At 34.6% G+C, this 24,261-nt stretch overlaps 1 protein-coding gene across 1 annotated transcript in view; it reads right to left on the reverse strand.

Annotated features, from left to right (window-relative positions):
- Window positions 1–24,261, reverse strand: part of LOC132736681 (protein DD3-3-like) — a 41,357-nt gene that overhangs the window by 13,299 nt on the left and 3,797 nt on the right. Inside the window, exons 2-3 of the mRNA XM_060723870.1 lie at window positions 23,797–23,963; window positions 23,263–23,343 (exon numbers count right to left, since the gene is read on the reverse strand). Coding sequence (XP_060579853.1) covers window positions 23,263–23,343; window positions 23,797–23,955 — 240 coding nt within the window. The 5' untranslated portion in view covers window positions 23,956–23,963. The remainder of the gene's footprint in view (window positions 1–23,262; window positions 23,344–23,796; window positions 23,964–24,261) is intronic.

The following is a 24,261-nucleotide window of genomic DNA, read 5'->3' on the forward strand; positions in this document are numbered from 1 at the left end:
ATATATATATATTACGAGGGTTGTCCCAATATTTTGTGACAAGATTGTTTAAAAGCTAAATAAAATAGGCACAAATTTGATATTTTAATATGTTATAAACCCATATAATTAAAACGTTTTCACAAACTTACATAGAACAAAATTGCATTTGAGAAAAATGCTATGCCACTGCATTAATACAACACTACGTAGGAACAGATTTTTGTTTGTTTCTATACAATTGAAGATTGTCATAATGCCCCAATTTTCCCCCCTTGGGGGCCCCAAACCCCAAATTTTCCCCCTTTTACCAAAAAAATTTTTTTGGTTGAAAACTATTTTTTCCCAAAATAAGATCCCAAAAAGAAATATATTTAATGCATTTTTAGTCTAGTGAAAATTTTGGGGGGGTGATGGTCATATTTCACACAGCCTAAATTTCATGACTACATCAAAGGACAACACAGTTAGACACTTTGTCAAAATCTAGGTCAGCTGATATCAAAGTTCACTTTACATCTTAATCTGTGCACATGATTCAAATTTCATAGCTGTACATGAAAGGACAACAAAGTAGGTCACATCATCAAAATCTAGGTCACCTGATATCAAAGTTCAATTTTACAACTAAAACTGTGCACATGGTCAAAATTTCATTGCTGCACATCAAAGGACAAGAAAGTAGGTCACTGTCCCCTTGGGCAACCAAGGGTTTAATTCAAAACAATCTTGATACAGGTCCACCAAACAACATTTCAAGTTAAATATCTAAGCTGTAGCTTTCTCCCATTCAGAAAAAATTTGTTTTATTTTCTGTTTTTACTATGTGTACATAATGAGAATCACTGCCCCCGGGCAGGGCCAATTTTGACACTTGGGAAAAAATTTGAACAACTTTGGTAGAGAACCTATAGATGATATTATAAAGCAAACATCAAAACTCTATGCCTTGTACCTTCAGACAAAAATATTTTTTATTTTTTTTACTATATGTACATAATGAAAATCAATGACCCCAGGGGCGGAACCAATTTTGACCCCAGGGCTATAATTTGAACAATCTTGGTAGAGGTTCACTTCGCAAAGTCTCATGCCATATATTTAACCTCTAGCCTTTGTCAATTCAGAGAAGAAGATTTTTCAAGTTTTTACTTTATACTAGGAAAACTATCGCTTCTGGGGCAGGGCAATTTTAACACTAGGGGCATAATAAAACAACTTTAGTAGAGGACCCATAGATGATATTATATACCAAATATCAAAGCTCTATGCCTTGTACCTTCAGACAAGAAGATTTTTTCATTTTTTTACTATATGTACATAGTGAAAATCAATGACCCCTGGGGATGGGGCCAATTTTGACCCCAGGGCTATAATTTGTACAATCTTGCTAGAAAATCACTACACAATGTTTCATGCAAAATATCTTAACTCTAGCCTTTGTAAATTTGGAGAAGATGATTTTTTAATTTTTTACTATATACATATAAGGAAAACTATCCCCTCTGGGGCAGGGCAATTTTAACACTAGGGGCATAATTGAAACAACTTTAGTAGAGGACCCATAGATGATATTATATACCAAACATCAAAGCTCTAAGCCTTGTACCTTCAGACAAGAATTTTTTTTCATTTTTTACTATATTAACATAGTGAAAATCAATGACCCCTGGGGGAGGGGCAAATTTTGACCCAAGGGTAATAATTTGTATAATCTTGCTAGAGGTTCACTACACAATGTTTCGTGCGAAATATTTAACCTCTAGCATTTGTCAATTTCTAGAAGAAATTTTTTTAAAGTTTTTACTATAAGTTTTTACTATATACATATAAGGAAAACCAATGACCCCCGGGGCGGGGCCGATTTTAACCCCAGGGCTATAATTTGAACAATCTTGGTAGAGGTCTACCAGATAATACCTTATGCAAAATATCTATGCTCTAGGCCTTTCGGGTCTTTACAAGAAGGTATTTTAAGTTTTTACTATATGTTAATAAAGTGAAAATCAATGACCGCCGATTTTGATACCAGGGCTATAATTTGAACAATCTTGGTAGAGGTCTACCAGACAATGCCTTATGCAAAATATCTAAGCTCTAGGCCTTGTGAATCTTTACAAGAAGGTATTTTAAGTTTTTACTATAGGTACATATAGTGAAAATCAATGACCCCCAGGGGGGGGGGGGCAGATTTTGACCCCTGAGCTATAATTTGAACAATCTTGGTAGAGGTCTACGAGACAATGCCTTATGCAAAATATCTAAGCTCTAGGCCTTTTGGGTCTTTACTAGAAGATTTTTTAAAATTTATTCTTATAATTCCTTTTGGTTGCCATGGCAACCAGATTTCTGCATGAAATGAAATTCTTTGAACAACTTTGGAAGCCCTCCACCCAAGGATCATTCCTGCCAAGTTTGGTTGAAATTGGACTAGTGGTTTTTCACAAGAAGATTTTTTAAGGTCACTATATAATCTATATAACACACACACACACACACACACACACGCACACGCACACACACACAGGTATATCGCTATATGCCTCCGCATTGCAGATGCTGCGGTGGCATAAAAATATCAACTCGAAATAGTCACGAAACCTGAGTGACCTTTTCACTGCGCCGCAAATTCTTCGAACGTCACCATTTTAACTTTCCTATTTTCTAAGAGATATTTTCACTTATCCGTTACTTGTTTGTTTCTCAAGTTATTTAACTAAAATTTTCTGAGATGGTGTAAACATGGCAGCAGAGGAAGTCAACGTGACATTGTGCAGACACATCATCAGATATTTGAAATATACGTAATTAGTTTTAGCCTATTCATAACAAAATGCAAATTATTTGATGTGCGCCGACAACTCAAACCAATGTCGTTAATACTGAAAATTTCTAAGTAACTAGATTAAATTTTTTGTAAATGATTTGTTGTAATGTAAATAATAAACATAATGGTTATATACTCGGTTTGATTTAGTCTGTACATGAGGAATGATGAATAAGTGCAACATCCCTCACAAAGTTACAGCCAAGTTAAAGTGGCGGCATGGCCGAGTGGTTAACGCTTTCGGACTAGTAATATATTGATCGCTGTCCGCATGAGTTCAAACCCTGTCAGGGGCAAGTCGTTGTTTCCTTGAGCAAGAAACTTTACACTCATTGCTGAGTACTGGTTGGTTCCAGGAACGGATTCGAAAGTGTGTTTATAAGCTTATAGCTTCCTACACAATCGAACTAAAATAAATTCTGTATAAACCAAAGTTACAGCCAGTTACAGCCAAAACAATGAAAAGGCATAATTCATCCATGATACATAAGTAAATTGTTGATTAATGGACTAAAACTTGATCTAAATATTTAATGGATCAATCCTTTAACCTTTTCCCTCATATAAGCTTTTTTTGACGGCTTTTTGCCCCCCCCCCCCCTTTTTTGAGGCCTCAAACAGTGAAAAAATGCCCTATTTAGGCCCCAAACACTGGTTTTCGTTTGAAAAAAGTGACCACTTCGCCAAGAAAATTTTGGACATGTGACAGGCTAAAAATGGCCTCAGGTCGATCTTAGGGTAACTAGTAACCGACGCTGAAAAGCCTTTTACTCTATCTCAATTCATTGAGAAGTTGCAGCACTTTGAAATCAGTTTTGATGGAAAAAAACAATGCAAAATAGTGATTTTTGGCAATTTTGAGACTTCCCCCCGTTGCCATGGTAACAGGAAATTTACGATTGAGCATGGTGTTACAGAGGCTATGGTGTAGTCAACATTTGTGTCAAGTTTCATCAGTATTGAAGCATTTTTCATAGTTTCATAGCAGTTTGAACTTGTTACAGGAGGCTTTTCAATGAAAACGGCCATTTTTCGCAATATGCTCATGGGGTAAAAGGTTAATAACAATAACAATTTTGAAATCAAAACATTAGTGCTAAACTATATACATAAAGGCAGAAAAAAATGGCAGTTTAACATTATTTATAGATATAAATCTTACATTTGAATGATTTCTGTTTGTTGTTTTGTCTTGTGTTAAGTCACACCATCACTGTATATTATGTCATATGATTTAACTTTTCAAGTTTTACTGTTGGAGCTTTATTGATGGAGGAAGACCTTAAGGTGCCCCATAATTCATTATTTCAGGCATGAGTTGGCACCTCAGCAGAACCATCAACATTTTGTAAGCTAGCTAAAAACATCCTTACATGAATCTCTAATAGTATTCAAACCCACAGCAATGAGCGGCACAGTTGAATGAGAGATGATAATTATACCTCACCATCATAGATGCCAAATATTTCAATATAATTCTATTTTATCTAGAACTATTACTACATAAACATTGTGTTTAAATACAGAAGTTAATTAATTTAATGCAATGCATAAAAATATAGAGGATATTTGTTTAGTTAAGTGTAAGATCTGAATATATTTCACCAGTCAGTGAGCATGATCAAAGGGTATTTTTCAATAGTGGCACAGCCATTAGTAAAATATGAACTTCTGGTGTTCACAAGGTGAAATATATTTCAATCTTACACTAAACTAAACAAATTTCTTTTTTATTATATGCAAAGAAACATTTAAAAAGACATTTTAACCTAATACTAAATGAAAAGTGCTCCAAATAATAATTTCTCACGCACGTACGCATGCTGCGCTTTTACGACTCCGTAAAAATGGTATTGCATAGCTGTGCATATATTTTGATGTGATGTCATTTTCGTTATATATACATAGTGTTTAGACGAGTTAAAAGTTAGTGTTATACTATTATATAGGCGCATCAATGAAAATTGGGTCTTTTTCATTTCCAACAGTCTTAAGTTTTGATATATGATAAACAAGAGCCACCGCCGGGATGGGGCAACGCTCGACTTTTTACTTTTTCTAAAAGCAAACATAGAAAGGTTTGAACATATCTTAATGTTTCCTTTTAATAAATTTAGTTGGTCTGTCTTGTCACATTAGTTTTGGTTATCTATTTTGTATATATATATGAATAGAAACACGCAATCCTATAAATAGAAACACGCAATTCTGTAAATAGCAATTCTATAAATAGAAACACACAATTCTATAAATAGAAACACGCAATTCTATAAATAGAAACACGCAATTCTATAAATAGAAACACGCAATTCTATAAATAACACAAACAATCCTCCAATTGAATACCAAAGAATAACGCGGCAGACGGCAAAAAACGCCACGGCGGGCGTCATTCATTGACGTTACGTCACTTCCATTGTTTTGTTTGATATATTTGTATGTAGAATAAATGCTGCTGAAGAAGGCCGCAAGGCCAAAAGCTACGGCAAATTAAAATTAGCGTTTTTGCTTATATATATATATATACAATCTGTCATCATCATTATCATCATCATATGTATATATATATATATATATATATATATACACACACACACCAATAAATGCACAAATCTGAGAAAATTCAGTAATTTAACCTTCAAGGTCAAGGTCATTAAAGAGCCCAAGCAAATTTGGGTTTGATATACAACAAGGTCTGGTCCTTAAGAATGTTCTGTTATAATATGAAGTTGATCCCTTCAATAATAGCAAAGTTACAGTCAGTTACGGCCAAAACAATGAAAATTTCAATAATTTGACCTTCAAAGACAATGTCATTAATGAGTGAAGGTCAAGGTCTTTTGGGTTATTTTTAACAGTTATCCGTTCAAGTTTCAAGACAATCCATTCAAAAATAACAAAGTTACAGCCAATAATAGCCAAAAAAATGAATATTTCAATAATTTGACCTTCAAAGTCAAGGTCATTTATGAGTGAAGGTCAAGGTCTGTCTGGTTATTTTTAAGGGATATCCTTGATGATTATTATGTTCAAGTTTGAAGACAATCCATTCAAAAATAACAAAGTTACAGCCAATAACAGCATGAACAAGCAAAAATTGGACTTTTAACCTTGAAGGTCAAGGTCATTTATGGATGAAGGTCAAGGTTAGTGTGGTCTACTGAAAGGTCTTGTCCCAAGTGTTGTTGTGGCCAAGTATGAAGACAATACACCAAGAAATAAAAAAGTTATGATCTAGGTACAAGTTTGCGGACGGGAACGGCAACGCCGCCGCGACTATAACAATACCTCTACTTTTTTTTTCAAAAAAAAAAAAAGTCGAGCTAAAAAGAATATTAAATTTGTGTAAGTTTTATACTAAATTTAAAGAACTCGTTGAACAAGCAATTATCATAGTATTGCAAGCAATCCATAAGTCCCCTACCGGTTAGAACCCCATCAACATTCTGAAGGGCCATTGGCCATTCACTAATGTTTCAATTTTTCTCTATTTTAAGAAAATTTGTTGGAAAAGTTCTTTAAAAGTGATCACAGGATACAGTTTTTATGAACAGACAGACGGACTGAAAGACACTCTAAAGTTAATATTTGAAACATCCCTGTTACCAAAATATACCATTTTAAAAGCAAAATTCTTAAAGAGGAGATAACTATTGAATTAAAGATGCAATTTCATAACAAGAGCTGTCAGTAGGACAGCAACGCTCGACTATCTTAGTGCTTGATAGTAAAAAAAATGCTTGATACAGTTACCTCCTCCTGTTTACAGGTTGGGGTCATGATGGTGAACAAGTGTGCAAAGTTTCAAAGCAATATGTCAATGAACTTTGAAAATATTTGAACTATTACAAAAACTTTAACGTAAATTCTAAGTCGAAAAAGGGGCATAATTCTGTCAAAATGCTTGATAGAGTTACCTCCTCCTGTCTACAGGTTGGGGTCATGATGGTGAACAAGTGTGCAAAGTTTCAAAGCCATATGTCAGTGGACTTTGAAAATATTTGAACTATTACAAAAACTTTAACGTAAATTCTAAGTCAAACAAGAGCTGTCAGAAGGACAGCGCGCTCGACTTTTTTAGTGCTTGCCTATAAAACAAAACTTTGACAGTTAAGGGCACACAAGACTTTAACTAGGAATTTCTAAGTACAAATCAAGAAACATTTTCACAGAGTTATCTTCTCTTGCTTACAGATAGGTCTCATGATGGCACATAAGAACTCCAACTTCCAAAGTAATATCTCAAATGGTTAAGTCAACAAGTGGACAAGAATGAAAATCTTAACTGAGTTTCTAAGTCAAAAAGGGCCATAATTCAAATAAAATCCTTAACAGAATTACCTTCTCCTGCCCATGTTTTGGGACCATGATGGTAAACAAGTATTCCAACTTTCAAATTAATATCTCAAACAGTTCAGTCAAAAAGTGGACTGGTACTAAAAACTTAACCAAGATTCTAAGTCGATAAAAGGCCTTAATTTTTAAAACAAATCCTTGACAGAGTTACCTTCTCTTGCGTACAGATGGGGGTAATGATGTGAAATAGCATTAAAAGTTTCAAAGCAATATCTCAAAGGGTTAAGGCAATAAGTGGATTTTACCCATATTCAATGTATTTTCTAAGTCAAAAAGGGGCATAATTCTGTCAAAAACCTTGACAGAGTTATGTCCTCTTGTCTGTTGATGAAGGTCGTGATGGTAAACAAGTATGGTCAGTTTCAAAGCAATACCTCCAATGGTTTTGAAATAAAGTGAGGTGGTACAAAAAACTTAACCAAGCTCAATACACTTTCTAAGTCAAAAAAGGGCCATAATTCTGTCAAAAACCTTGACAGAGTTATGTACTCTTGTCTGTAGATGGAGGTTATGATGGTGAACAAGTATGGTAAGTTTCAAAGCCATACTTGTAATACTTCTGAAATAAAGTGGGGTGGTACGAAAAACTTAACCAAGGTGTGACGCCAACGCTAACGCTAACGCCGACGCCGACGCCGGGGCGAGTAGGATAGCTCCCCTTTTCATAGAAAAGTCGAGCTAAAAAGGGGCATAATTCTGTCAAAATGCTTGATAGAGTTACCTCCTCCTGTCTACAGGTTGGGGTCATGATGGTGAACAAGTGTGCAAAGTTTCAAAGCCATATGTCTATGGACTTTGAAAATATTTGAACTATTACAAAAACTTTATCGTAAATTCTAAGTCGAAAAAGGGGCATAATTCTGTCAAAATGCTTGATAGAGTTACCTCCTCCTGTCTACAGGTTGGGGTCATGATGGTGAACAAGTGTGCAAAGTTTCAAAGCCATATGTCAATAGACTTTGAAAATATTTGAACTATTACAAAAACTTTAACGTAAATTCTAAGTCGAAAAAGGGGCATAATTCTGTCAAAATGCTTGATAGAGTTACCTCCTCCTGTCTACAGGTTGGGGTTATGATGTTGAACAAGTGTGCAAAGTTTCAAAGCCATATGTCAATGGACTTTGAAAATATTTGAACTATTACAAAAACTTTAACGTAAATTCTAAGTCGAAAAAGGGGCATAATTCTGTCAAAATGCTTGATAGAGTTACCTCCTCCTGTCTACAGGTTGGGGTCATGATGGTGAACAAGTGTGCAAAGTTTCAAAGCCATATGTCTATGGACTTTGAAAATATTTGAACTATTACAAAAACTTTAACGTAAATTCTAAGTCGAAAAAGGGGCATAATTCTGTCAAAATGCTTGATAGAGTTACCTTCTCCTGTCTACAGGTTGGGGTCATGATGGTGAACAAGTGTGCAAAGTTTCAAAGCCATATGTCAATAGACTTTGAAAATATTTGAACTATTACAAAAACTTTAACATAAGTGGTTACGCCGACGCCGACGCTCGGGTGACTGCAATAGCTCTACTTATTCTTATCGAATAGTCGAGCTAAAAATGTTCAGCTCTTTTTGACTAATCACAAATATTGTTATATTTGCCATGTTTTAAGCCTATTTGTTGCCAAGGCAACTGATATTTTTTCAAAATAGGAAGAACAGATAAGGCATGCATAATCTCAAGACTGCTATCTACCCATATGTCAAGTTTCATAAAAATATTTCCAGTACTTTTTGAGTTATCACTGGATTCAGTTTATGTGTAAAATTTGCCATATTTTCAGTCTATGTGTTGCCATAGCAACCAGAATTTTCAACATAGGAAGAAAAGAAAAAAACGTGCATAATTTCAAGACTGCCATCTACCCATATGTCAAGTTTCATAAAAATATTTCCAGTACTTTTTGCGTTATCACTGGATCCAGTTTATGTGTAAAATTTGCCATATTTTCAGCCTATTTGTTGCCATAGCAACCAGAATTTTCAACATAGGAAGAAAAGAAAAAGACGTGCATAATCTCAAGACTGCCATCTACCCATATGTAAAGTTTCATAAAAATATTTCCAGTACTTTTTGCGTTATCACTGGATCCAGTTTATGTGTAAAATTTGCCATATTTTCAGCCTATTTGTTGCCATAGCAACCAGAATTTTCAACATAGGAAGAAAAGAAAAAGACGTGCATAATCTCCATACTGCCATCTATCCATATACCAAGTTTCATAAAAATATTTTCAGTACTTTTCAAGTTATCGCGGGATCCAGTTTTGCGGACGGACGGACTGACGGAAGTTCTCACAGGACAGTAATTATGTGGCTACTCTATTGTTCTCTCTATTGTTCTTTTTAGCCACGCAAAAGAAAAATAGCCACATAAAAGCATTACGGAATGAATGACATCAAAGAGAACCTATTGTCCCTCTAGCCACATAATTACTCTCCTGTGAGTGCGGACTGACAGACAGACGGACAGACAGACGGACAGACAGACGGACAGACGGACGGAGGGTAAACCTAAAGTCCCCTCCGGTAAACCGGTAGGGGACTAATAAAACAATATAACGCATGCCAGAGGCTTGCATAATATGATTTTATTCAACTTGTATTAAACTTACTCACATTCAATATCCTCTATACAATGTGACATCATTAATTTTACTAGTTGGTTTCCAGTACTGTGCATGCTGGTATTTCACTGATAAAAGGTAACAGGCTTAATTTCAAAACAGTGAAAAATATGAAACTGATATTTTCACTGTTTCAAATAGTGAGAAGATCAGTTTTATATTTCACCGATATATTTCTATAACCTACCAAAATTCATGTAATAAAAAGATATCTTGGTCTGCCTGGATATAGCATTTTTGTTTCTTGTTTATATATAACCTTGACAGAAATCTCCCTTTCAAATTGTACTATATAGTATTTCAAATCAATTATAACTGACATAAAAGTAATATAGCCTGACATACTTTGATCTTAATTTGATCTTAATTAGGGCGTAACACTGTTCAAATTTCACATTTTTTCTATAAATAAGTTCAATTCTAATGTGGTTTATTTTTTGAACTAAGTATATATTAATCTTACAACAATTTACAACTTCATTAATTTATCATAGAGCATAACTTAATATTATATTTCAAACAATCTGATCATCAATTACTTAAATATCTGATTCATGTTTAAATCTCAAAACCTTTTATCAAGTTTCCTTGAAGGGATTGCTATATATATTTATTTATCTAATTATCAAATGACTATGAACAAGAAGGTACTTTACGATAGGGAAGTGCGTCAGTTACTATGTCATATAACAGATCAAGTAGCAGTAAACTAAGATGGTCATTAACAAATCATGAACACTTATGTATCAGTGTACAACTGTACTGGGATAATTATTGCTTGATGAATAAACAAAAAAATAGAACAGGTTATATTTCTTTTCTAGGCCATAATAAAGAAAAGAAGGAAGACAGCTGTCTTAAATTATGCTTCTAAATTCATTCTTAATATCATCAAGAAAAACAATCCTTTTGATAAAAATCTGTTTGAAATTATATAGGTAAACAAGCAAATGATTATTTAATGCATACTGAGGATTTACATGACTGTATAAACTGTTTGATACTCAGACTTGCCAATACAAACTAGGGATGGCAATTACACCTATATTTGAATTCCGTTTGTATACTAAAGTTCAGATGACTCAAAAAAAATCTAATAAACTATCAAACCATTTGTATTCAGTATAAGGCGGACACTTTCAAACAAGATCCTGACTTTCCATGAATAACATTGTAAATGACACTTGATGAAGATAACTTTCACCCTAATCATTACTTCCAAGATTTTCTTTTACAATAGGCCTGGTGTGAATAACTTCCCTATTTTGTTTTATAAAATTGAATCACCAAAGAAATTTGCAATAAATGGGAAACAATATGTTCTTTTTATTATGCCCCCGCCATGTAATGCCCGGGGCATATAGTGTTACCCTGTTCCGTCATTCCGTCCTTCAATCCTTCCGTCATTCTATCATTCCGTCTTCATCAGTTTCCGTTCATTATCTTAAGAACAGTTGCACACATTCAACTCAAATTTGACTTATGGATATGTCATGAGAAAATACAGGTCAAGTTCGAATTTGGTCATGGTTCGATGATTTTTGGCAGAGTTATGCCCCTTTTACTTTGAAAATAATATGAAATTTCAGTTTCCGTTCATTATCTCCCCAACGGTACAACACATTCAACTCAAACTTGACATATGGATATGTCATGAGAAAATACAGGTCAAGTTCGAATTTGGTCATGGTTCGATGATTTTTGGCAGAGTTATGCCCCTTTTACTTTGAAAATAATATGAAATTTTCAGTTTCCGTTCATTATCTCCCCAACGGTACAACACATTCAACTCAAACTTGACATATGAATATGTCATAAGAAAATACAGGCCAAGTTTGAATTTGGTCATGGTTCGACGATTTTTGGCAGAGTTATGCCCCTTTTACTTTGAAAATAATATGAAATTTTCAGTTTCCGTTCATTATCTCCCCAAAGGTACAACACATTCAACTCAAACTTGACATATGGATGCGTCAAAGGAATGCGCAGGTCAAGTTCAAATTTGGTCATGGTTCAATGATTTTTGGCACAGTTATGCCCCTTTCACTTTGAAAGTAATATGAAATTTTCAGTTTCCGTTTATTATCTCCCATTCAACTCAAATTTGACATATGGATATGTTTTTGGAATGCCCAGGCCAAGTTCGAATTTGGTCATGGTTCAATGATTTTTGGCAGAGTAATGCCCCTTTCACTTTGAAAATAATATGAAATTTACAGTTTCTGTTCATTATCTACCCAACAGTGTTACATATTCAACTCAAATTTGACATATGGATATGTCAAAGGAATAGGCAGGTCAAGTTGGAATTTGGTCATGGTTTGATGATTTTTTGGCAGAGTTATGTCCCTTTCACTTTGAAAATAATATAGATACATCTTAGGAATAAGCAGTTTAAGTTTGAATTTGGTCGTGGTTCAATGATTTTAGACAAACTTATCTTTCCTGAATGTTGGAAAAATTTTGAACTTTCAGTTTCAGCACTCATACTTTTAGTCATTATTTTGGCTACAAATATGCAATATGCTATTTTTAAAATGTTAAGACTGAATAATTTCAGTGCCTTGAAAATTGTATGAAAATGGTTTGTGTTAACATTGAAAAGTTTTAGGGCTTTGAACTTAAAATGAAAAAAATAATTAATGCACCATCTGAAATTTTGGCTGCATGCGGGGGGATCCGTGGCATGATGACACATTTCTAGTTGTTTGAGGTTTAAGCTGCGGTCTCACTTACTCCAGGTAGAGTCCAGGACCACTCCGGGGTAACATTATTGTTGCAGTCATACTAACCCCGGTAGCACTAGGGTAATTCCCAACTTACCACCCAGGATGCACTCCGGACCGTCCAGGCAGAGCTATGGTTCATGCCGGTGCTTCCCCGGTCCTTCCAGGATGACGCTGAAAGAGCCCTGGTCGATCCAGGCAGAGCCCCGGTCGATCCAGGCAGAGCCCGGGACGATCCAGGCAGAGCCCTGGTGGAACTCCAGTGGATTTAGAACACGCGAAAATGATTACACTTATTTAATATAATATCTATTGTTCCAGAACAGTAATTCATGATGATTTTTTGAAAAATCCTTCTGCAAGACTGGATAGAAGGGAAATGGGAAGGGTTTTAATACAAACAAGTGCAATCATCGCAAATTGTTGTGATTCTTTCGAATGAACCGGGCTTTGACGGGGCTCTACCGGAACTCCATCGTCATCCTCAGGGGCTCTGCCAGCATTCACCGGGGCTCTACCAGCATTCACCGGGGTTCTACTGTAGCTCTACCAGCTAAATCATTTCCTGGTTAATCCCCGGTTTGTGCCGGCAGAGCTAGGGTGCTTCCCCAGTGTAACCTCGGTCGTTCCCGGCAGAGCTAAGGATGAAGCCGGCAAAGCTAGACTTCCCGGATCATCCTGGACCACCCCGGTGATATTAAATATTTTATTCCATCCAGCTCCTGTTGTTCCCGGTCGTACCGCGGACGTCTACCGGGGCTCTGTCTGGATGCTTGTGAAACTGTAGCTTAAAGTATAATTCATAAAGCTATGCTCATTTTAACCTTTTACCCCATGAGCATATTGCGAAAAATGGCCGTTTTCATTGAAAAGCCTCCTGTAACAAGTTCAAACTTCTATGAAACTATGAAAAATGCTTCAATACTAATGAAACTTGGCAAAAATGTTGACTACACCATAGCCTCTGTAACAGCATGCTCAATCGTAAATTTCCTGTTACCATGGCATCGGGGGAACGTCTCAAAATTGCCAAAAATCACTATTTTGCATTGTTTTTTTCCATCAAAACTGATTTCAAAGTGCTGCAACTTCTCAATGAATTGAGATAGAGTAAAAGGCTTTTCAGCGTCGGTTACTAGTTACCCTAAGATCGACCTGAGGCCATTTTTAGCCTGTCACATGTCCAAAATTTTCTTGGCAATGAGGGGGACTCTGCCCCCCTTCAAACCCCCTGATGTAATATTTGGATGGGGGACGGCGCCGAAAAAGTGGTCACTTTTTTGAACAACATTTCTCAAACGAAAACCAGTGTTTGGGGCCTACATAGGGCATTTTTTCACTGTTTGAGGCCTCAAAAAGGGGGGCAAAAAGCCATCGAAACACGCTTATATAAGGGAAAAGGTTAAAATGCATGACAACATTAACTTGATTTATGTGCATGCATGGACATATTATCTACATGTACTTTGTAAATGAAAATATTAATAGCTATAGAAAATCAAACAATCCACACCCGCTGTGTCAAATTATTCCACTGTTTGATCACAATTTTTGAAATTAAGCTTAAATATTAGTTATAAATTTAACAAAGACTTTATGAAACAAGAATTTGTAACAGAGTTACCAACGTCCCCCGCCTCGGGCAGTTTTATATGAAGCATAAAATTGTGCTATTTCAAAAGATTGAGGTGTGGATCTCAGTACATTCAGTTCAAAATTATGATCAATGCTAGATCTGCAAATGCAACAATAAATTTGTTAAAAAAATAAAATGAAACACAGAATTTAAAAATCAATCATGTTAAGCTTTGACCTCTAAGTGTGATCTTGACCTTGGAGGTAGGGGAGCAGGTGTTGTGCATGACATAACGTTTTATTATTGAGACTATTTGTGCCGAGTATTTTCAAAATCCCTTGAACTATGAAGAAGTAATAGATTGGACACAAAATATTCCCTATAACAGACTATGTAAATCTTTGACCTCTAAGTGTGACCTTGACCTTGGAGGTAAGGGTGCAGATGTTGTACTTGACATATCGTCTTATTATTGTGACTATTTGTGCCGTGTTATTTCAAAATCCCTTGAACTATGAAGAAGTTCTAGATCCGACACAAAATATACCCTATAACAGACTATGTTAATTTTTGACCTAGTGTAACCTTGACCTTGGAGGTAGGGATGCAGGTGTTGCGCATGACACATCCTCTTATTATAGTGACCATTTGTGAGAAGTATTTTCAAAATCCTTTGATCTATGAAAAAGTTATGGACCGCACACAAAATATACCCTGTAACAGACTATGTAAGTATTTGACCTCCAAGTGTGACCTTGACCTTGGAGGTAGGTGACCAGATTTTGCGCATGACACATCGTCTGATTATTGTGAACAATTATGGCAAGTATTTACAAAATCCCTTCATAGATAAGAAAGGTATGGACCGGACACGACATATACCCTCAAATAGACAATGTTGACCTTGAATAAGCAAGTGCGACCTTGACCAAGGAGGAAGGGGTCTGGTTGTTGCGCATGACACATCATCTTATTATAACAAACATTTGTGCCAAGTTATTTCAAATTCCTTTGATAAATGACAAAGTTATGGACCGGACATGAAATATACCCTGTAACAGACTATGTTAATATTTTACCTCCAAGCCTGACCTTGACCTTGAACATAGATGACTGGTTTTTGCACATGACACATCGTCTGATTATTGTAAACAAATATGGCAAGTATTTACAAAATCCCTTCATAGATAAGAAAGTTATGGACTGGACACGACTTATACCCTCAAATAGACAATGTTGACCTTGAATGAGCAAGTGCGACCTTGACCCTTGAGGTAGGGGTCTGGTTGTTGCGCATGACACATCGTCTTATTATAACAAACATTTGTGCCAAGTTATTTCAAATTCCTTTGATAAATGACAAAGTTATGGACCGGACATGAAATATACCCTGTAACAGACTATGATTATATTTGACCTCCAAGTGTGACCTTGACCTTGAAGGTAGGAGACTGGTTTTTGCGCATGATACATTGTCTGATTATTGTGAACAATTATGGCAAGTATTTACAAAATCCCTTCATAGATAAGAAAGTTATGGACCGGACACTACATATACCCTCAAATAGACAATGTTCACCTTGAATAAGCAAGTGCGACCTTGACCCAGGAGGAAGGGGTCTGGTTGTTGCGCATGACACATCATCTTATTATAACAAACATTTGTGCCAAGTTATTTCAAATTCCTTTGATAAATGACAAAGTTATGGACCGGACATGAAATATACCCTGAAACTGACTATATTAATATTTGACCTCCAAGCGTGACCTTGACCTTAGAGGTAGGTGACTGATTTTAGCGCATGACACATCGTCTGATTATTGTGAACAATTAGGGCAAGTATTTACAAAATCCCTTCATAGATAAGAAAGTTATGGACCGGACACGACATATACCCTCAAATAGACAATGTTGACCTTGAATGAGCAAGTGCGACCTTGACCCAGGAGGAAGGGGTCTGGTTGTTGCACATGACACATCATCTTATTATAACAAACATTTGTGCCAAGTTATTTCAAATTCCTTTGATAAATGACAAAGTTATGGACCGGACATGAAATATACCCTGTAACAGACTATGTTAATATTTTACCTCCAAGCCTGACCTTGACCTTGAAGGTAGATGACTGGTTTTTGCACATGACACATCGTCTGATTATTGTAAACAATTATGGCAAGTATTTACAAAATCCCTTCATAGATAAGAAAGTTATGGACCGGACACTACATATACCCTCAAATAGACAATGTTCACCTTGAATAAGCAAGTGCGACCTTGACCCAGGAGGAAGGGGTCTGGTTGTTGCGCATGACACATCATCTTATTATAACAAACATTTGTGCCAAGTTATTTCAAATTCCTTTGATAAATGACAAAGTTATGGACCGGACATGAAATATACCCTGAAACTGACTATATTAATATTTGACCTCCAAGCATGACCTTGACCTTAGAGGTAGGTGACTGATTTTAGCGCATGACACATCGTCTGATTATTGTGAACAATTAGGGCAAGTATTTACAAAATCCCTTCATAGATAAGAAAGTTATGGACTGGACACGACATATACCCTCAAATAGACAATGTTGACCTTGAATGAGCAAGTGCGACCTTGACCCTGGAGGTAGGGGTCTGGTTGTTGCGCATGACACATCGTCTTATTATAATAAACATTTGTGCCAAGTTATTTCAAATTCCTTTCATAAATGACAAAGTTATGGACCGGACACGAAAGTGTGACGGACGGACGGACGTTCTAACAGGAGAGTAATAATGTGGCTACTCTATTGTTCTCTCTATTGTTCTTTTTAGCCACACAAAAGAAAATAGCCACATAAAAGCATTACAGAATGAATGACATCAAAGAGAAAGAACAGTTACCTATTGTCCCTCTAGCCACATAATTACTCTCCTGTAAGTGCGGACAGACAGACGGACGGACAGACGGACGGACGGAGCCTATTTCTATATCCCCCTTTTTTCTTCGAAAAGGCGGGGGACAATTACACAAACATTCAAATTCTCAAAATGTATTCAGATGTTTGGTATCTTATCAAGTGTTTGAATGTTCATTAACATCCCTAATAAAAAACAATGAAGTTAACCTCATTTGGCAAATTTGATGAAATTTTTATGATGAATTACTTTTCCCAAACAAAACCAAATTAATGTTGTATATTTTATAGTGATTTGCTTGTTACATTACATTTACAGGGTCACAAAGGACTCTTAAAAAGTTAAACTCATGATCAAATTATTATTTTCACCATTCATTACCTTCAGAAAAGATGACTGTTGTCAATTAAAAACAGCTAAATTTGCCATCAGACTTTAGACTTTCATAATTTAACTGAAAGTATTAACAAAATGTAAGAAGCAAATATTTGCCATTTTAACCCTTTCACTTCCACAAGGACGGCATATGCCGTCCCAATTATTTTCGGTGTATTTGCTATATGGACAGCTTTTGCCGTATCTATAATAATAATAACAAGCAATTATCATAGTATTGCAAGCAATCCACAAGTCCCCTACCAGTTAGAACCCCAGCAACATTCTGATGGGCCATTGGCCATTCAATTTTACCAGTGAATGAATGACATAAATCAACTTAAATCTTTTGAGTTCTAAGTTTGTCTATATCATAGTAAGGTGTTAAGTTTCCCTGCCTGGTAAGGAAATTATGTTTATACAACAGATAATAGTCCAATTTTCTCAGGAGGAATAAGTATAACTAATATTTCAACTTTTCTCTATTTTAAGTAAATTTGTTGGAAAAAATCTTTGAAAGTGATCTCAGGAAACAGTTTTTATGAACAGACAGACAGACAGACAGAAGGAGACTCTTAAGTTATTTTTTTAAACATCCCTGTTACAAAAATATAACATATTTTAATACAAAATTCTTAAACAGGAGATAACTCTTGAAAAAAAGATGCTAGATTTATGAACATTGATGTGAGTTTTACTTTAAGTTTAAAGATACCATTTATAGTCACAAAGAAGATAAGTAAAAAAATAACAATGTTCAAATATAGCATTAATTATAATGTATAGTAAGTAACAAAGATGAAAATTAAAAACAAAAATATAATGTTGGTGTTGATAATGAATGTTTATTTTGAATTTGAAGAAAATCCATGAAGAAATAAGAAAGTTAAAGAATGAATAAGAAAAATTCATAGTTTAAGGAGGAGATTACTCTGGAAATATGGATCTAGATTTATAAATCTTGTCATATTATAATGATGTGGGATTTAAAGTAAATCCTATAAAGATGAAGAATTTGGAGTAAATAATACCAACTTCTCGAAAAAAATCTAAGTTCAAGGGGGACATAATTCTAGAAATAGTCTTGCTAGAGTATTTAACCTTCTCACAAATGTTGAGTGATAATAAGAAACATAATTTATATATGAAGTTTGAAGTAGATACATTAAGAAATAAAGAAGTTATTTAAAAAAGACAACATTTTTTTCATAAAAATTCTAAGTTCAAGGGAGGTAATTCTGATAATTTTTTGTGCTAGAGTTGTAAACCTTCACATATGATATGGTTGATGACCAGAAACTTATATATAAAGTTTGAAGTAAACACCTTAAGAAATAAAGAACTTATAGTGAAAAAGTGAAAAATTCAAATCAGAATCTTGAAATTCAGTCTATTTGTTGCCATAGCAACAAGAATTTTCAACATAGGAAGAAAAGAAAAAGACATGCATAATCTCCTTACTGCAATTTATCCATATATCATATTTCTTAAAAATATTTTCAGTACTTTTTGCGTTATCGCGGGATCCAGTTTTCTGGACGGACGGACTGACTGACAGACAGACGGATGGAGGGTAAACCTAAAGTCCCCTCAGGTTAAACCGGTAGGGGACTAATAATATTAATAATAATAATGATAATAATAATAACTAGAAATGTGTCATCATGCCACGGATGCCCCCGCATGCAGCCAAAATTTCAGATGTTATAATATTTAGTTCCAAATTTGTTTGCACAAATTATTTTTTTCATTGTAAGTTCAAAGACCTTAAAACTATTCAATGTTAACACAAACCATTTTTATACAATGTTAAAGGCACTGAAATTATTCAGTCTTAACCTTTTGTAAATTGCATATTGCATATTTGTAGCCAAAATAATGGCCACATACATTTCCACAAAAATATGACTGCTGTGTTCCACAATAGTATGAGTGCTGAAACTGAAAATTCAAAATTTTTCCAACATTCAAGAAAGATAAGTTTGTCCAAAATCATTGAACCACGACCAAATTCAAACTTGAACTGCTTATTCCTAAGATGTATCTATATGTCAAATTTAAGTTGAATGTGTACAACCATTTGGGAGATAATGAATGGAAACTTAAAATTTCTGATTTTTTTTCAAAGTGCAAGAGAGATAAGTCTGTACCATAAGGCCTAAAAAAAAATTGTTTTGTTAGGGTAACATGCTCTCAAGGAATAGGTAGGGTAGGTCGGATTTTTTTTTTTTTTTTTTTTTTTTTTTTTTTTTTTTTTTTTCACACCAGTATATTGAAATTTAGATATGGTAATTTCTGACATCCCTCCCGGGTGGCACAAATACATTTCTTCTATGTTTTTTCAAAAGACATTTTCAGGTGTAACAATCTTAAACTCTCAGCGTTCTTCTGGTGAAGATCACACCCGTTTTACAAATATTGACCGATGTGATCCGTCATTTTGTAACTAAGAGCGGCGATAAAACCTGTACCGTACCCAGGGCTCATCCTGGGGGGAAATTTTAGGGAGATGTGACTTCCTTGAAAAATCGGCAGAAGGGAAACATCCCAATTTGTATGCATTAACATGCATGGCTATACATCCTTTAACTAGAATAGAAACACAATCTATCTATTTATCAGCTATTTATAAGCTATCTCATATATTTTTGATAGTAATGTGTAAGAAACTTATGATGAATAAATTAACTTTATATTTTTACTTTCCTCACTTTTAACAGAAGATACATTGGATAATGATTAATAAAATCTGTCTATCCTGTTCTGTTTACAGAAATTTCTTTTATGATCTACTATGTTGTAATGTCAGATTTATGTGCATATAATTATGCTTATAAAACAATTTTCAAATATCGAAGAATATGTAAAATATGTACTGTAAACATTTGTGCACATTATATTTGATCACTAAAATTATATACATTCATTTCTTATTGAAAAATTCGACTGAGAAATTATAGAAAATAAATTTCTAATTACCTCCCTTTATTTTCATGAAATGTTAAACTCGGTAATATCTTTATAAATAATGCTTTTTGAAATTTACAATATTAATAAATCTTAATCCGAGTGTCATATTTATGACATTAAAACAAATATATATATATTGAAACAATAAGAACACTTCTTTCCTGACAATTTTTGTTGTTATTTACATGAGCACATGATATACGACCGATATGTCGCATGCCGATCATGATTCGTAGTTTTAGGATGTCGTGCCCACGTGCGTACAAGCTGTGTCAAATTTGGCATTTCTACAAAGATAACAATGCAAAACACTCTCACTGTCTACAACATACCAATCATAAGATTTTTGCGAATTGGCTTTCTTAAATTTTCGCGTGTATAAAGGTGTATCAGAATCAGTAACTTTTTTTTACAGCTAGGTTTGGGCATTTCACCCCAAGCCATGACGTGAGCGACATAACAATTTTTAATTGATGTTAACGGACTGAAATCATCCAAATGAAATTAATTATTTTCAATTGACTAACAGTTTTGTGATAGCCGTGAAAAACCCATTGCACATCGCCTTTACTTCGGTTAAACACCGCGTGTATAACAATTAGGGAAGATTTGCACGTGTTTAGATGATCGGAAAAAATTAATCTATAATTATCGCCAAATCCCGTAATAAACTCGCAAAATATACCCGTTTCGGGCCGATGCTCTCATTATTTACTGTTAAGAGTAGGCGGTCTATCGCTTTGCATACAGGTAGAAGGGTAGTATATATCGAAGCTCTGATTGGATAATGATAATTAGCAGTCGTCATATGGGCGGATACAATCTCTGCTCTTTACATCGGCAAGTAATTACTCTTTGGGAATAAAGATTTTATCGGCGATGTTGACTTCTCTTTGATCAATTGGGAGAGCGAAATGGAAATATACACAGCGAAATTTTCGCCTGAATTGCCCTTCACCCTGCTCATTGAGTACCTCAATAATACGGTATTTTCATGGATTTTTTTTTTGGACACGAAAAAAAAAAAACGGTAGGGTCGGCGCATATTATTAGGTAGGGTCGGGTGACCCGAACAAAACAATTTTTTTTTTAGGTCTAACCAAATTCGAATCTTATGAGATATCCATATGAATATGTTGGGGAGATAATTAATGGGAACTGAAAATTTCCTTTTTTTCAAAGTTAAAGGGGCATAACTCTACAAAAAATCATTGAACCATGACCAAATTCCGACTTGACCTGCGCATTCCTTTGACACATCCATATGCCAAATTTGAGTTGAATATGTAACACTATTGTTATTTTTACATAATGATGAATACAATACAAGTCCGAATATGCTGAAGGATCTGCGACATGGTTAGAGAAAGAAAAGTTTAGACTTAATGGATAAATAAATGACATATTACATTGTATATGACAGATGACCTGCATTTTTTCATTTCAACAATAAAAAGTCAAGTGTTACCATTATCAGTCAATTATGTACACCTATTATTAAAGTGTTTGTTTCCCTCATGCTGAATGCTGACAGGGCAAAGATAAATAGATAATAAATCAGATAAAAACAATAAACACTTGTAAATCTTGAATTTGACCTGTTAAATCTTTATATTATCAGTGAGTCAGTCTGATTTTATCACAAGAAATATTTATGTATGGGTAAAATAAGAGTTCGTATTAAGACGACCGTAGGGAGTCTTATCGGACTCTTACCCATATAACTGCAAATCGGCTCTTACAACTCGATATCAGATAAAAATATAGAAAGTGTCACCTCTTTAATTAAGCATAACATTATTTTTCCCCAGCAGTCACGTACAAACAAGGATGGGGTCCAATTACTTAATCTGGCATGTAAAACAATGAGTTTTCAACAATACCTAGTATTTTTGATGCAATTCATTCCTGTCATATGAAACAAAATAATGTTTTGCTAACTTTTTCTAGAAAATATAAAACAGTCAGCAATTAATAATTGACATTTTTCATAGAGTTTAAAGGATATCAAAAAGTTACTGTGTTCACATTTGTCTCTGCGAGCTGAGCTCCACGTACGTGCATTATCTATGTAATAAATTTGAATGTATCCTCACATTGCTACAGTGTTATCAGCCTTTTTAGAAACACCTGACCTGGCTAATTAAAATATGCCAATCACAAATTTCAATATCAGCCCTGGTTTCTTCATGAAATAGCGGCTACACTAATTACTGCCGAGTAAGAGCCGATTTGCAGTTATACACAGAGAACAGTGAGAGCTCAGGTTAATAAACAAGGAGACAATACTTTGGACTGTGAATCGTGTGACCCAGTCACTTAAATTGTGAATTTATCATGAAATCTTTTATACAGTCATTGGCGTTGCTCCAGCATGTACTGAAGTTATAAATTCCTTATGAAAGTGAAGGCAACTAGTACAGTATATCATGTAGTGAAATAGTTCAATGATGATACTTTATATTACAACTTTTATCTTCATTCTCAAGATGTCATAACAAAAGAACCCCAGATTATGCAGGTCTGATACATCTATTACTATGAATATTATGAGTTTTAAATAATGGCCCCTTATTGTTACAGAATGAACTCTTTTGTTCAGTTTACAGTTAGATGCCACTCACACCCCTATCCCTATTAGGTAGTGCATAGGTTCTAGCCCGATACTACTAACTCCATTGTTCTCTAGCCGTTAGGGCTTGTAGAAACAATGCTCATTTTGAAGTATTCTTCTGTGAGTGTGGGCAGATAGATGGATGAACAACACCCATTAAGCCAGACTTACACATACAAGTGTGGGGCAAGTGACAAATGACAGTATTGCTTTGTACCAATTAGTACATTAGGTACAGTACAAATAGCTGTACATGTTTGAATATAATTAGATAATGACCTAAATGTATATCCAATGTATATACACATACCATATTATACTGTTTTGCAGCATTTTCCCCAGCAGGTACATCTGTTAAATCACCAACATTATAACCTCCTCTGTTGTTATTCTAAAAAAGATAAACCATCAATAACTAGTGTGGCCTGATTAAATAGCCAATCAAAGTTTGTAGGACACCAATTGACAGTATCATAGGTGTTTTGGAGTATTTTGTAATGTGAAGACAATAGCTGCTCTATCACATCTTAATTTAAATAAATTGCACACTTTGTAAATTAAAATTTAATCCTGAACAGATCAAAATCAGAACATACAAATGCATACATGTGAACTTTTTTCAATGATCAAGTGGGTAATTCTTCTTTAGAAAAAGGGAGATTTTAGAATTTGCTATAAACAAAGAATGGAGTTCTGACATCAAAAAGAGGAAGATTTCTTTAATTTGTGAAAATACCACTTATTTTAAGAAAAATTGTTGAAAATATAAGGCTGCAGATGGTGGGAGAGTTAATTCACATGTATGCAAATGTATGTGTAATATATATATGTCTAGCATTTTTACCTGTGAATCAAATAGCCTGTTTGCATTTGCTCTGTTTGCAGATTTTTCATTGAGCCTGTTATTTGACCCTCTAGGGGCATGGAGGTACAGATCACCCATGACAACTGTAACTATGCCAACCAGATGACATAGTAGTAAACTTATATTTTTTTCTCTCATTTTTATCTCTGGAATCAAGACAATTTAGTAATTAATTTAAAACATGATTTTAAACATTTAATATATTTATGAAATAAATTGATAACACCTGCTAAATTTATGTTAATATTGTCTCAACTAACTGACATTGAAATTATATTTTGGTATCTTATGAACACAATTACATGTTATATAGATTAAAAAAGATACAGACAGATTTCCACGCATAGTTAGCAAAATGTAGAACAAGAGCTGTCCGTAAGACAGCGCGCTCGACTTTTTTATTGCTTGCCAATAAAAAAAGTTTTTGCAGTAAAAGGCAATACA

Source organism: Ruditapes philippinarum, unplaced genomic scaffold (genome assembly GCF_026571515.1).
Source record: "Ruditapes philippinarum isolate M1 unplaced genomic scaffold, ASM2657151v2 ctg384_1_1_1_1, whole genome shotgun sequence".
Lineage (NCBI taxonomy): Eukaryota > Metazoa > Mollusca > Bivalvia > Venerida > Veneridae > Ruditapes > Ruditapes philippinarum.